At 37.0% G+C, this 16,786-nt stretch overlaps 2 protein-coding genes across 2 annotated transcripts in view; both read right to left on the bottom strand.

Moving 5' to 3' along the window:
* LOC135212594 (nucleolar protein 9-like) overlaps positions 1–4,407 on the bottom strand; it is a 48,227-nt gene extending 43,820 nt beyond the window's left edge. The window contains 1 exon segment of the mRNA XM_064246151.1: positions 4,148–4,407. Within this exon segment, the coding sequence (XP_064102221.1) occupies positions 4,148–4,319 (172 nt within the window). The 5' untranslated portion in view covers positions 4,320–4,407.
* Positions 4,408–11,986: 7,579 nt separating this feature from the next.
* LOC135212592 (serine/threonine-protein kinase Sgk1-like) overlaps positions 11,987–16,786 on the bottom strand; it is a 41,388-nt gene continuing 36,588 nt past the window's right edge. Inside the window, exons 12-13 of the mRNA XM_064246147.1 lie at positions 13,671–13,811; positions 11,987–12,961 (exon numbers count right to left, since the gene is read on the bottom strand). Of these exons, the coding sequence (XP_064102217.1) occupies positions 12,797–12,961; positions 13,671–13,811 (306 nt within the window). The 3' untranslated portion in view covers positions 11,987–12,796. The remainder of the gene's footprint in view (positions 12,962–13,670; positions 13,812–16,786) is intronic.

Here is a 16,786-nt window from a genome sequence, read left to right as displayed (position 1 = left end):
CACAGACAATCCACCATCTTTCCCAGCCTTCCCAGCACTCATTTGAACAATGTTAGCGTATATATGTAACGTTTACTCGCGATTGCAGTTGTAATCAGCACAATAAAACAACATTTTATTGCCTATATTAGTGAAAGTATGAAACTATTTATTCCCGGGGTCATGGTTTGAACTGAATTCATTTTTACCTTGTAATCAGTGGTTTTATCCTTACTGCCATCACAACTGAAACTCCACAGTGCTTATTTGATTGTAATTATACACTTTTGGTCCTTCATTAAATCCACATTGCACTTGAACCACGTTGCTGTTCCTGGTTCCTAAGCACTAACTCCGCAAACACAGTTACAAGCAGCAGACGATTACACTCTTTATGAGGTGCAAAGCTTTATTCCCTTAATTATTTACTTTACTCATTATTTAGTTTAACTTTACTTCAAAATGTTTATTTAATTCATGTCTATTATCCCTTTTTGGCAAACAAACTAACCCCAAAAAATTACAGATATTTCTGAAGTAAATACGAGCAGACGACGGCAAAATGACTTATCGTTGCTAATCTAGTGGAGCTTCACACATTTACAAACTATTTTCATGAATTCTAGTTATCATAGTAATGCAATAATGATAAAATTGCTCTAGTATGTATATATACTAAAAATAGATACGCTAATTTCACTTATTTCTCCGGTTTTGTGTAAGTCTTATACCCAGTTTGGAGGGTAAACACATACCAATTGACAACACTGTAAAACAATTGAAGAGCGCAAAACACCGCAAAGAATGCCGTAGTCCCCTTGAATAAGTACGAATAGCCTAAGTGCTGGTTAGAGGTCGGGTAAGTGTATCATCAGGTATAATTTAGAATGAAGAAGAAGTTATCTTCTATGGTGTTCTGCCAGTTACGCACTCGTTACTGAGATACAAGGCCGCGAAAGCTTTCTCAAGTTTTACCCTTTTCATTACCTTCTGTTTAAATCTTAAAATAGGTATGGCCTTAATTTCTAACTTTGGAGAAAATAGGGTAAAACACCACGGAAGGCCAACCCTCACCACGGTGGACGGGTCTTATTCACTCGATATTTAATTGGTGAAACAAGAATACAATTGCAACTCTAAGCATACCATTTAAAAGATTGAAGTTTCGTCAACATAATGTGATATATGAAAGCCCCATACGAACTAAAATAAGCATGTGAGCTCTTCGTAAAATATGTTTTCAAGGCAGTTTTGAAATCCAATATGGCGGCTACGTTTTGCATGGAAGGTTCTGATCAGTGACGGCCACCATCTTTCCCCAGCCTTCCCAGCACTCATTTGAACAATGTTAGCGTATATATGTAACGTTTATTGATCTTACTCAAGATTGCAGTTTGTAATCACCACAATAAAACAACATTTTGTTGCCTATATTAGTGAAAGTATGAAACTTGTTATTCCCGGGGTTATGGTTTGAACTGAATTCATTCTTACCTTGTAATCGGCGGTTTTTATCCTTACTGCCATCACAACTGAAACTCCACAGTGCTTATTTGATTGTTATTATACACATTTTGGTCTCAGTTCACTCCACATTGCACTTTAAACCCGTTACTGTTGCTGGTTCCTAAGCGAGCGCGCCACAAACACAGTTACGAACAGCAGACGACGAAACTGCAAAGTTTTATTCCCTAAATTGTTTACTTTACTCGTTATTTAGTTTAAATTTACTTTGTTATTTAAACATTTTAATTTAATTCATGTATATTATCCCTTTTTGCAACCAAATTACCCAGAAAAATTACAGATATTTCTAAAGTAGATACAATCAAATGTTTCTAACGTTTTCGTACATCTGGCTGCCGAAAACCATAGAGGAACGACTATGGATAAGTGCATAGAGGAACGACTACGGAGAAGTGAATTATATACATATTTTTTTTTTTTTGCTTTTTTGTTTTTGCTAGCACTTTTAATAGATTTCAGTCTATATTAGTATTTTGAATTTCTTTAATAACCGTATGCCAGAAATAAATGTAACCTTTAATGTTTGCATGCTTTAATGTTTGCATGCTAAGAATGGCAAAATCATCGTTGCCACATTAGTGGAGGCTTCACACATACGCTGTTTCATTATTATAAACAGTTTCCATGAATTCTATTTGTCATAGTAATGCAATAATAAAATTGCTTTAATAATTATGTATATATACTTCCAATACATAGCCTAATTTCACCAATTTCAACGTTTTTGTGTGTAGTCTTATACCCAGTTTGGAGGGTCAACACTACCGAATGGCAACGAGAGAGAGAGAGAGAGAGAGAGAGAGAGAGAGAGAGAGAGAGAGAGAAGAAAGGAAGGCGAAGGAACGAAGGAAAGGGGTGGCGGTGGAGGGGGGGGAGAGGGTAGGTGGAGCTTTATAAGCGTGTTCGTATCCATTTCTGCATAATGGAGTTTTTGTCTCTTGGTACAAGGACAAGTGTCGTTATTCTTTACGATTAGTGATTCACGATACCCTTATAAATTACGGCACTGGGTGTAATGCACTATACAAAATCTCGTTCTGATACGAGTGTTCGTTACAGAAATAGGTATTGCCCAAAAACGTGTTTGCACCGTCTCTGAAACCCATAGTAGGTTATGCTGCTTAGTTGTCATCAAGTTTTTTGTAATCAAGTATTTTTTACAAAAAAGCTATTGAATAAATTTGTATTTTTCTCAATCAAAAACAAATATGCCCCTCAATGCTAACTTTGCCTCTTTTAACGACTTTCTGGTCATTGCAAATTCGGCCCATAATTTCTTATGGTGCGAAACAGAGGCGCATCGACCGAAAACAAAGATTGCGTCACACTACGGCGATAATCCGGCAGTAAAACATCTTCATATATCCAAAAAAGTAAATAATGAAGATATATATGCGCATTACGATTATACCAATTACATGAAGAGCTGATAATCTGCATGAATAACTGGTAAACTGTTCTGCAAGAAAGTTGAGTAAAGCAATTATTTACAATAAGTACGAAAGTCAAGATGTCGTGACGTCATAATACAGGACTTGAAAGAACGATCGAATTCCAAAAAATAATTACTTAATTTGAGTCAGAATCGAGTTACTTTTTCAATAACGAATATTTTCAAATTAATCATCATAAATTTGTAAAATATTGATGTTTTACTATTTATTTAAAAAATTATCGAAGTGCACGCTTCGTCGTAGTCTTTCTACAAAACAGGTTGTTTACATCGGTGAGGGAAAAGTTTGTTCTTGTTTGTTGTTGGGGGGGGATAAAAGTGCCCCAGTGTCTGTGGGCACAAGTGGTGTGCGGATTTATCACAGGAAATGGTTAGTTTTATTGACACAAGCGACTCTGTAAACATCAAGATGGCGTCAATCTTCTAAATACCTCGAGTTGTAATTAAAAATGTTGAACGCGTTTTGGTGAGATTTGCACTACGTTTGAGACCGTTTTCAGTACCCTCTGTTTAAATCTTAAAATTTGGCCTTAATTTCTAACTTTGGAGAAAAAAAAAAAATACTTACTTCGAAAGGAGAGTAGAGGTCTTTAGCTCCGTTTCTTACCAACAACAAGTCGCGACTGATGCCCATCTCCCGTGTCAGGACGCATTATAATGTACTTTTTCGGAGGGTGGCAAGCATTGATTGTAGGTGGCCTGTTTGGCCTGCCGTGTTGTTTTACCCTACTTACTTCGAAAGGAGAGTAGAGGTCTTGAGCTCCTGTTATCACCACCAACTACTCATGACTGATGACCATCTCCGGTGTCAGGACGTGTTCAAGTACTTTTTCGGAGGGTGGCCAAAACCGTGGTAGTCGTTGAGTTGGCCAGTCCACTCGATTGTTTACCATACTTGCTTTTGAAAGGAGAGTAGAGGTCTCGAGCTCCTGCTATCACCACCAGCAACTCATGACTGATGACCATCTCTGGTGTCAGGACGTGTTAAAGTACTTTTTTGGAGGGTGGCTTCAAACGCGGTAGAAAGTGGCTCGGTTAGTCCCTAAGTAGGCTATGGACTACAATTGTACACCAACCTTGTTACAATTGTCTAAGGAAACTTAAACGGGATATGACCAATAAAAAAATTTAGGCCATCAATTCATGCACAGCTTAACCTACCTAGTGTAGGACCTAGTATCAACTGACCTTTCTCCTCTCCTTGAACTTCTCTTAGATGTTCAAAAATGTTGATGAAATATCTATACTGGTCATCTGTGAGTTCCTTTCCTTTGCCATAACTTCCTTTTTTCGCATAATGTTTCGTCTGGCGCAAGAAATTCTTTCTCTTCTTCCGTTTCTTTTTCATGTGGGGTTCCATGGTTTTAGGATGGTTTTAGCCAGTCTCTTTCGTTCTAGTCACTTCCAGGCGTCTCTTGTTTACATGTGCGCACTTTGAGTAATTAAATGGTATTGTTAACTTTAGAACGGCACCTCCTCTGTTCTTCGATGTTTACTCCTGTAGTTTTATTCTAGTTTTTACTCTATTTACTTCGCGTCGAAACATAAGACACGGGATATCAATTTAGATATAGAACGGAGATAAAAAAAGATTCTGATATATACAGTAAAATTACATCACTCAAGAATAAGATCCAAGTCAAGACATCTCAAGCATCATGATGGCCAGAAATAGAATGCCTGTCAACAAGCAGGTTTTTCAAAGTTCACACAAAATAATACAACATTTTGAAATGGCTTTGCTCTACCAATGAAAAAAACATGACAAAAATATCTTTTCTTGGACTGCCATCCGCGTGTTAGCCTGGGTGCTCCTACTCGGCTAGGTCTTTCTACAAGGGAAATTTTCGCAGGGGAACCCAGTGGTCTTTTCCCAGCTGGTTTGACTTGTTTTGATGCCGTTTTACCCTCAGATTCCAATGCCTCTGCCTGACCAGATGGCCCATCTTGATATAAAGGCTTTTTCCAATATGTGACGATTGCAGGGGCGTCATTTGGGAGTGGTGGGGGGACAGCAACAGGTCCCCCAAGACTCAAGTTGCCCCCCTCAACCCCCAATCACTAAGAAGTAACAGCATGTTTCCTTTTTAAATGTGCAGTCATAAATAGTATAGGAAAATTCTCGGAAATATTATGTCTCTTGAGCCTTGTCTGCCTATACTAACTACCAGTGGTGATGTGAATAACAAATAGTAACGGGAATATATAATTTTCGCTGAAATACCTTGCTCATGTGGCCTCTAAAAGCACATAAAAAAGCTTATTAGGCTCGCTTCAATCATCAAACCGACTTTCTACCCCCACCCTTCCCCCCAAAAAACAAAAAATCTGAAATTACGCCTCTAAACGATTGCCTAAGTTTTTCAAATTTTATGCAAATAAAAACAGTTATGTTGGAATTTAATAATATATGAAATTATAGAATATACTAAAATTACATAGAATAATAAGAACTATTAAAGCTAAATTTCAACTAAAAGTAGTAAAAGTTAAAGGCACTGCAATGAACATTCGATACAATAAGCTTGCAGAAGAACTTTAAAAATTGCTGCAGGATTAAAAGTAAACTACAATGTAAAACCAAAAATAATTAAACAGAGGCACTAAATGAAATTCAGTAAGATAATCATAAACGTGAAGCATTAATACAGAAATATTATATTTACAATTATATTTACAGAAATATATACTTTTGGCCTCTTTCGATAAGTCGTTGTATAAAACAATATACAGACATCATTTATCCAAATGGGAAACAGGTGTAAAAAGTAGACAGTTATATTGCCATCACCAAATATAAAATAAAGTCAACTAAGTCAAACTGGCTCTTTAAATATATTTTTAAACACATGAATGAGCTAGGAATGACACATTTACAAGATTTCCGTAAAATTAAGTTCTACAAAATAATTGGCAATATCTAGTATGTACAAAAGATATTGACTAATAATTCAAGAGCACTATATTAAATTTCTGTGCGTGCAATAGACAGGATTAATTACGAAATAAATACCGACTCATTAGATATTAAGGCTAGTTAGTGGGTTTTACTGAAATTGATAAGAGAATTAGATATAAAATAATGACTCACAACTTCTGAAAACAAGGAACTTTAATGCTCTTGATATATGATAATTTACTGATGAAGTAACTTAAGGCAAGATAATCAAATCCAAAATATATTTTGAGAAGTAAAAGTCAGCGATAACATAAGAAAGGTTGTCTTTATATCATGAGCTAGTGAACAACACAGTTTACAATTTGCCTCTTTATCTGGTCCCACTTCAACGAAGGCCCTCATTGAGACCCACAAATTAATCAACTATTATATACAGTAGTACAGAGACATTTAAACCTTATGGGTCTCCTACAATGCCTCGATCGAGACCCACTTAAAGAGGTGCCTTTTCTGGGTGCAAAATTTCAGTCACAGTCTGATAAGAAGCTCACTACCTACAGTTATGGAAGAACTAAAGATAATGAGACAACTTTATACTTCTCAAGTCACAACACAATATAGCATTAACCCTTTTTATATGTATTTTATCACTACAGTTAATTGCAATAACTTTTCTAGCATCTCACTTGTATACTTATTCGTTATCATGATTATTTTTCCTCTTCACATTTCCATTCTTCGTGGCTACGGCAGCTCGAATATTTTTCAGTTTATGAAAGATAAAAAATATAATTCAATCAGCTTGCGACTCCTTATCGAATCATTTACAAGTAACAAATGTCCAAATTAAATCGTCCAAGGACGCAAGATGGAAAAGGTTCATAAACACGAAGCCCCCGAATAAAGATCAAGCTGAGAAAAAGAAGAATAAAGATAACACAGTGGTTATCAAGATGTTGCCACTTAATGCCAGAATGTTTGATTGTCTTTTATTGAATGCTTTCAAGAGGCAAAGACTATGTCGAGTTTCTTTACCTTGCGCCCAGTTTATTTAATGTGCATTAAACAAATTTTAGGAGAACTTTCCCAATTCTACAGGAGCTTTGTGATATTCAAATAGTCTCCGAGTAATCTAGACTAGCCTATAAACCTACTAAGACATGAATGGTGTAATAAGGTGAGATAGGACTAGATGTATTTGTATTTCTTTTACAACTTTACCAAGTACATTGGCCTTCCGGTAATATTAACAGAAGTCTTGGCGTAGGATATCGCTAGGCTTGTTGTAAGATTCATGCTAGTGTCCTTGATCCAGCTTTGTGAGTTCTCGTAAACGTAAATAAGTCAAAGTGGGCTACATTTAGGCTAGGTATTACCTACTGCAGAAAAACTTTGAAATCAGTGAAAGTAGGGTGTTCTGGTAAGTAGCCTATGTCCTCATGAAGTTTTTTTTTTATTTCTTTTGTAATGTGAATTTCAAAAACAAAGAGATAACCATTTATTATTTGTCTAATACCTATTTAGCAGTTTTGAATTATGAGAAAGGCAAAACTCGCGTGGCTATGCCTATGGAACCAACGGCCAGTTTCCGACTTTCTAAAGCTAGCGTTATTGCGAGAACTTTTGTGTGACAACTTAGTATCTAACGTAATAGGGGTGCTTACTGGTCAAAATTTTGCCATATTAGCTATGGAGGGGTGGCCTTATATTGTTACTTTAAATCTTAATCAGATTAGTCTTTATCTCTGTTATCTGATCCGACAAAATACACGCGCATGCGCATTAAAAACTCGGGCGCAATAACAAGAACATTTCCCTAAATGCCGGAGACAGCTCCGGGAAGTGAAACTAGCTGTTGGTTCCATAGCCACACCGGAACTTTTATTTGGGTGGCCTGATACCCACCAGTCGTCTAAGGGACAGGTTCTTCATGCATCAATTGACATAACCTTTCCAATAATGCCAGGTCCTGACCTTATCAGATCTTAGGCTACCTACCTAACCCAACTTAGGCCAACGTGCCCTGACCTGGCCTGGACAGTGGGGTGGCCAAACCCCCGTCTGGTCTGATAATAGGAGGAACCAGGTTGCTCAACTAAAGTAAAGTGTTACCATTAGAAATCTCTGTAAAAGTTCATTTCCAGTCCAAACTTTGGTTCCACAGGACAAACATTTTTTTGAGATTTTGCCATGTTTTGTACTAGGTGGTAAACTGTAACCCCTGGGGGCTCAACTGTATTTTGCTGTGTTTAGTACTAGCCCCTGGGGGATCAAATGCGAATGGTTTTTCTGGCATGTTTTCATGCACTTTTAACGAATCTGTCATGTGGAATTGGAGTTTGGACCGGAAACAAATGTTATCCAAAATCTTTCCATAAAACCATTAAATTCATTACACAAACCCATAAGTCTGTGAGTAATGGGGGATGGGAGGGGTTATGCTATAAGGGGGGGGGGCGGCGGGAAATACATAAACCATTGAAATAAGAGGGATGGTCCTAACCTAACCTTCTTTAATGTAACTTGACTTGTGAATCACAAAACTCTAATAATGCCAATTACCGATTTGCATTTGTAGTTTAACCTTTCCTGTCCTAACCCTAGAGTATGGTGCCGGGACTGAGAACATTTAAAAGTTGCCCACAATCGAGTTTAGCATGAGCATTGTAACTAGCATTTTCTTGAATGGTTTAAATGGGATGGCAGAGTTGATGAATTTGTGGGACATTTTATTAAACCCATAACATTCCTCTCTATGCCTAAATGTAATGGGTGTATTTTTAATTTTAACAGTCTCTTTTCAGAATTGAGAATATAATTCTCTTATCTTTAGTGTGTGCTTATAGCATTTCATATTTTTAATAAAGTAGTATTCTTAGAGTTACTAGACATCCCTTATCCTTCGTTTATCAGAAAACAAGGGAAATACTATTTCATATTCTATAGCTTAACCTATGTAGGGATAGTATTGGGTCATTACCAGGCATGGCATGCCCCTCTAGACTAGCCCACCTAACCTAACTGTAAATTAGATAAATAATGAGCACCTAACGAAACTTTATTTATCCTGCAATGCCTTCATCCAAGCTAGGTCATTTGTTCTTCGGTTGGTCACTTATGGCTACCAACCCATCTTGAAGAAAAGCGATAGCATGTGGCCATTGTATTTTTCACCCAGTATCCTTTTTTTTTATTTTTTTTTCTAATTCAGCATCCATCCCTATTGCTTTCAGTTCTTAAAGAGTTTCATGGTAGTTTGTGAAGTAGACAGGAAACTGTAGGATTCTGGTAGGTCTTGAAAGACCTGACCACCCCTGAAATGCTTTTTTTTTTTTTTTTTTTTTTTTTTAACCTGTTTCTGAATCTCATGTTTTGATTCCCTCAGAACAGTGTCTGTCTTGTTATATGAGACAAAATTTCCCCTTAAGGAGGGAGTCTATCTACGATGTGTCCTCATAGGAAAAATTGTAGATGGTTAGCATTTTTCCTAGGTGTACAAACTCAAGTTATCATACTACTGTTAACTAACCCCACATTTCTCCCGTTTTACTTAAGAAAAAGTGGGGTTGACAGGTTAGTTGGTGGTACTCTTGCGAATAGTTAATTACCTTGTTACCAAGCTTTAGTAAATGAACCAGGTTTCACCAAAGGTTTATCAACTTTATCCACATAAAACACTTAAGGTTTGTATATCTAGGGAAAACACAGTAGTATCACCAGTTTGCTATACTGTACTGTATATGAATACCAGAAATCATAATAGTACTCTTCTGAGAGTAGCCCTGGTCACCCAGAGCACATAGGAGCTCATTGTATTTCCTTGAGCTTAATAGCTGTAATTGTGCAGTATTATTTAGTGCTTTCTGTTAATGACCCAGCAGTAAGATCAAAATTCTCCTAGGCCACATTTTGTTGGGATATTGTTCACTGGTTATTTTGGCAGCTCATGCTATTTGTGGGTTAACAAAAACTGGTTGAAAATAGAAAATTGTCATACTTGTGAACGCTCAGCTTTTCTAAGTTTCTTGTTGATGAAGATACCTTGTACGTACTTGGAAAAGTTTTCCTCAAACACAGTGACTTACTGATCTCACTAAGGTAGATCTTATTCCTCCACTGTTCAAATTTAAAGTAAGGGCAACTAATTTGACGGTTGGGCCACAATGTCATTATCATTGTTAAGCTAATGGTGGATGTTGTGACTGTAGTCTGGAGGGCCATTTTCCCAAGTCAAAGCTAGGAGGTAATATCCTAGGTTACTTTAGGTGAGGTTAGGGTGGGGGCCCTGGAGGGAGCACCCCAGGTTAAAATGAAGGGTAGGGACGTATCCTGTCACTTTTCATTAAACATTTTCATGCATTACAAGTTTTGTGGCGATTGTTACTGTTGACACATATGAACTGCATATTGCTTGACAAATTATGTTGTGATTTATGCATTTCCTGCCTTTGTGCAGTGATGTATTTAGCCAAGAATTACCAATATGAAGACTTGCAGCTTATTCTATTCGTATTGGTGATATTTTAAAGGTAGTATTCCGCTGCTTCATGGCTGTGCTGGCTGTATGTAGCACTTGCACCATACTCTAGAGCTTCTGCGATTTTTTTTTTTTAACTAAGTCGTTGGGTAATTTTTAACTATACTCTGTTTTTTTTTTTTTTCATCTGTCCATCTGCCTGTGGTTTTTTCGCCTGGTAACACTGCTTCCCGGCCTTTAAATAGTTACGCTATGTGGAAGTTTTAGGTAAATAAAAGGATATCTGGGTGTACATTTGCAACTGAAAAGCGTTTTAATAATTTACTGTATGCGAATTACACCGTTAATATTCGAAATAGGATAGTTATTTTTGTTGAATGTAAGCTGAATGTGACTCTAAAGCCCGGGACGCAGTGTTACCATACCAAATACTACAGGCGGGTGGACGGATGGAAAAAAAACGAGTATAGGTAACAAAACTTAATGACATCACGTGATGAAGTCCCATAATGTTTGCTGATTCCTCCCAATTTTAAACGCGTGATATATTCAGCTAATAATGGCTGCCATATGTTCAAGTGGCCCATCCTAGCGTGTGAATTCTTCGCCTGGTAATTAGTCTAGTTGACTAGTTGTAAAGATAAGGCATTCGCTACCACCACTAATTTCAATAACAGTTATCTTTCCGTCTTTCACCTCTGGTTTCCCATTTGCTATCGTTCGGTGGTATTGCTTTCATGGCTTTGGGACTTTCCGCTGTTGTGTTGTTCATAACCCATCTGTAGGGAAAATTTTGTTTACATGTTTATCACTATTAATGCAGCAATCTACAGGTCCGTTTATTGTTCGGGCTGTTTTGCAAACCAAGGCTAATTGAGTGTAGCGAACTTTATAGTTTTGGATTTTATTCATAGACAGAATGGTCATTGCAAAAAAATCTGGCTCTCTTCAGTCTTTAATTTGCCTTTATTTAACACACATTTTGACGTCTCCTTAATTTAGCGTTTATTTTATTTATCATCGTAGCCCCATTGATGAAGTTCAGCGGTTTTACCCATGGTTTTAAGCAAGAATTTGAATATGAAATGAGTGACAGCTTAGACAGTCGCAGCGGAGGATAATGACAGTTTTTTATATCCATCAATTTTATTTAAGAGTGACATCATCCTTACTTGTACTACTTTATATCTACCAATGTACACAACTTTCACATAAATAAAGAGACTATTTAAGTATACAGCCATAGGCACAACCTCAGTAGCAGCAGACTAAGACATCTAATATCACAGGAACAAAATACCTCTGTTTCTGAACAGATCAGCATTTTTATCGTATTACAGCATCTTAGAACCTACAAGAATAATACAAAATAAATATTTATGTTTCCGTCTCAAGTTAATCTATATACAGTATGATATGGCGAGAAGTGATTTTTATGGGTTAACCAAGTGATGTGTGGCATAATTTAGGTTGGTGATTTTTGTTATTTATTTATTTATTTTTGCTATTTATGTATTTACCAGAAGCACTTGGCATGACGGATGCTCATGAGGAATGCTGGTATGTACAAGATGACTATGATAATGAAAATGAGAGTGAGTTTGTTTATGGATTGTCATTGAATGATTGTAGTGACAGACTATGATAATGATTGTTTTCACTTTTTGCTGTTGAATGCTTACCTTCCGGTGGGGTTAAGTTTTCACGTGACAGTGATCTAAATTTATACAAAATGTCAATAAAATCATTTGCATATTCACCATTGGAAAACAAAGATGGTCTATGTGGATGGCACCAATAAGTAAGGCAGTTATTCTTAGTGAGGTTATGTTGTAGTTGAAGACTCGAGAGGCCGTAGGTTTTATCATTCCCTGATTTCTTTCAGCACGAGACGGAACTCTGCCTTCCTCCGTGTTTCCCAAGTCTCTTGGCCTTTCTTAGCCAATCAAGGAGATACTTTGCTTTCTCGGCGCCTGTTTTAACGAATGAAATATTTACACAAAACACACTTGCGGAAGACTGGATGCTATCCTTCTTGGTCCATTAGTTATGAGTTCCGGTGCGTCACTTAGCCAAGGCGAATATGATTTAATGTTTATGGTGGTTAGGACCTGTGTCAATAGAGAGAGAGAGAGAGATCCATTATCCATTAAGTTTTTAATCTTAGTCTCCCCCAAGAAGGAACTAACGTCTTCGGCACACTTTTAGATAAATATCCGAAAATGCCGCACCCTCCGTTGGTAGGATACCATCAAGATACGCCATGGCTTCTATCAGAAGGCCTTTTAAAATAAAAATTCGTTCGCATGGCAATTTTGTGACCTCTCTACGCCGTTGGCAATTCTCGAGAGCCTTCAACCTCTGCACTGGACATATTGGAAGCCCAAGAATCCTGGATGGATTCCAGATAACAGCCTGGATAGACAACCAAAAAATAAGTGGTTCTTCACTACTTTTTTTTTCAGTAACCTTCCATTTCGATGGGAGGAGCGTAGCTGAAGCCCTGGAATACGTGATCGACGGCCTGGACAGACGCAGACAGGCCCTGGAATGAAGCTGGGGATTGTCCGAAGATGGCCTCCTTCGTAAACATCGGGTCGATGTTTCGGGTGTCTGCTTCGCCATTCTGCAAGAGAAAAACTATTGTTATTTAACTTCCTGGTTGTCTGGTTTGCTCATGTCGTTTTCCTTTTCAGACATGGTCATTCTGTTTTGTAGGAGCTCGCTAGTCTATACTCGTTTTTTTTTTCATCTGTCTACCCGCCTGTGGTGTTTGCGTATGGCAACACTGCGTCCCGGGCTTCAGATGGTTACATTCAGCTTACATTCGACCAATAATAATATCCTATTTCGAATATTAACGATGTGATTCGCATACAGTAAATTATTAAAACTCTTTTCAGTTGCAAATATACACCCAGATATCCTTTTATTTACCTAAAACTTATACGTAGCGTAACTATCTAAAGCCCGGGACGCAGTGTTACCATACACAACACCACAGGCGGGTGGACAGATGAAAAGAAAAGAAAAAAAAAAAAAAACCAGCATAGTTAGTGGCATTCTGACTGTTTCTGTAGGAATATGTACATAATGAATGTCGTGTTGGAGTAATCTGGCAGAATTGTATAGATGTATGGGTCGATGAACATTGAATATACGCAAGAACACTACATTTTGCCTAACGCTATTTCAACCTGGATCACTGGTGGCGAGGGAAAGTAAATATGAATATATTGCATATAAATTTTTTTTTTTTTTTTTTTTTTGCGTTACGCTGACATTTTTTCCAGCATTTATTCATGTCGTAATAACTTTCTCTCATTGCTACTTACTACTGTTGGAGTGAAGGGTGGCGTGATTCCCCTCTTGTTGACAAGATTCCAGTCAATGGCCTTGAAGAATTCGTGGCTTTTGACGTCTTCCCCGTCTCTGATTCCAGATCCCAAGCGGTGGTGCGGGTCCTTCTGGAGGAGCTGAAATGGGAATTTTTTTTCCATTAGTTAAGAAGGACTAGGCTTCAGGTTTTTACAGGCCAGTTTAATCTACAACTGGTTTTATACCTGTGATGATATGTAAATATATATACATACATACATATATGTATATATATATATATATATACACACACACACACACACACACACACATATATATATATTATACAGATATATATAGATATATATATATATATATGTAATATATATATATTAAATCTATATATATAGATATATGTAATATATATATAATCATATTATGAACACATATATTCAGTTGAAAATGGAAAGAGCTTTTTTTTTTTAGAAAATGCCCAACAGTTTCGTCTTCCAATGGACCTCTTTCCTTAATAACCACCCCAAGAAAAGGTCCAGTGGCTTAGGAAACTGCTGGGCATTTTCTGAGAAAAAAACTTTTAATTTTCTTAATGTGGAATACAATTGAATTAACATATCTAAGTGCTTAAGAAGATTACCAGTACTATATACATATATATATGTGTACAAGTCAATATATAGATGATATTCACTGCTTCTTTGTAGTGTATTGTAATGGCTTCAGCAATTTCTTATTCTCTATTTCATGATATTTTTTGGGCGGGGGGGAAGGTGGTATTTTTCCTCAGAAACCCTTGAAATCCAGAAGAGAATGATTATGCAAATTCAGCTTTTCAGGTGGGATTCGAACTCTCACATTTTAGAAGGCTGAAGTTAGACTTCAAGCCATTACTTTGTTGCCAAGGAGGATGAGAGTTGATTTCAATTTACTCGTACATAAACATGTCGGTTTGGGATACATTCGTGATAAGAGCCCAGTCTTAAACACCTCCTTATCTCTAGTGCATTTTCCGCCATGACAGTATTCTGTGATCCACAGAGCGGGTAGAATCATAGGTTATAAATAAGTAGATTATCTCGTTGATAAAGCGCAAGGGATGATGAGGATCAGGTAAAGGTGTGGCTATATTTAGTGGCAGTTAATATTATCATGTCGGTTGAGCATTACTGTGTGGATAGTGTGGTTAATTTTTTTCTTGTTTTATCACCAAGGTATAACGTTGAACAGATTATATTCTTGCCTATTCATTAATCACGTAACTTGCAGTTAGGACTGCCAGTGAATCATTTTGTGAACAGAAAAATTCACAGTATTATTATTATTATTATTATTATTATTATTATTATTATTATTATTATTATTATTGTTAAAAAGAATGGCAGAATTAAGCGAGTTGATTTTATATATTGTTTTTTCTATTTTCCTTACAATTCGCTTCTCAGACTCAGCGATGTTTCTGAGTAACTGACCAATATTCATATTGGGAATTTTCAAAAATCATAAATGCTGAAGGTAATCCCCTGGCACACTACTGTGGCGCTCGCATGAGAGAATCTCCGAGACCTTCGAGGGGAGATCCACGACTTCGTCCAAGACCGGCCCGACCAATGAGAATGCAACTCTAGGTCCGAGCCGCTATAAATACCGCCTCACAGACTTCCTTGCTACAGTCTCTTCAAACGACTCGTCCGAGGATGACCTGCGAGAAGGTCGAAACGTTACGTAATACCAGATATACCAGCTATACCAGCACCAATACCAGCCCCTAAACCGAAGACGAACCCGGCACCGAACTGAACTACGCCTACGGAATAATACCAGCACTGACGACGACCCCTGCTTGACCTGGACCTGATATCCTGTTCCAATAAAAGATTACCTTCAGCATTTATGATTTTTGAAAATTGGTCAGTTACTCAGAAACATCGCTGAGCCTGAGAAGCGAATTGTAAGGAAAATAGAAAAAACAATACATATAAAATCAACTCGCTTAATTCTGCCATTCTTTTTAACAGTATTTGCCTAAAAGAGGGTCTTCTACCAAAATATTATTATTATTATTATTATTATTATTATTATTATTATTATTATTATTATTATTATTATTATTATTATTATTATTTATTGGAAGGAGACCCTCTTTCAAATAAGTCTTATTGAAAGATATTGCTGCATCAGTTGCTTTCAACTTGCAAATAGTCTTCTCTTTTTTTTCTTATTTTTTTTATATATATATTTTTTTTAGAGAAGACGATTTACAAGTTGAATGCAACTGATGCAGCAATATCTTTCATTTTATTATTATTATTATTAATTATTATTATTATTATTATTTTTTTTTTTTTTTTTTTTTTTTTTTTTTTTTTTTTTTATTTTTTTTTTTTTTTTTTTTTTTTTTTTTTTTTTTTATGCTCTATCACAGTCCTCCAATTCGACTGGGTGGTATTATAGTGTGGGGTTCCGGGTTGCATCCTGCCTCCTTAGGAGTCCATCACTTTCTTACTATGTGTGCCGTTTTAGGATCACACTCTTCTGCATGAGTCCTGGAGCTACTTCAGCCTCTAGTTTTTCTAGATTCCTTTTCAGGGATCTTGGGATCGTGCCTAGTGCTCCTATGATTATGGGTACGATTTCCACTGGCATAGTGGAAATCGTACCCATATCCTTCTTATTTCTATTTTCAGATCTTGATACTTATCCATTTTTTCCCTCTCTTTCTCTTCAACTCTGGTGTCCCATGGTATTGCGACATCAATGAGTGATACTTTCTTCTTGACTTTGTCAATCAACGTCACGTCTGGTCTGTTTGCACGTATCACCCTATCCGTTCTGATACCATAGTCCCAGAGGATCTTTGCCTGATCGTTTTCTATCACTCCTTCAGGTTGGTGCTCGTACCACTTATACTGCGAAGGTAGCTGATGTTTCTTGCACAGGCTCCAGTGGAGGGCTTTTGCCACTGAATCATGCCTCTTTTTGTACTGGTTCTGTGCAAGTGCCGGGCATTCACTTGCTATGTGGTTTATGGTTTCATTTTTCGTATTGCACTTCCTACAAATGGGAGAGATGTTATTTCCGTCTATCGTTCTTTGAACATATCTGGTTCTTAGGGCCT

This window comes from Macrobrachium nipponense, chromosome 41, assembly GCF_015104395.2.
Source record: "Macrobrachium nipponense isolate FS-2020 chromosome 41, ASM1510439v2, whole genome shotgun sequence".
Lineage (NCBI taxonomy): Eukaryota > Metazoa > Arthropoda > Malacostraca > Decapoda > Palaemonidae > Macrobrachium > Macrobrachium nipponense.
Note: the sequence above shows the minus strand (reverse complement) of the source record. Positions and strands in the feature narration are given on the sequence as shown.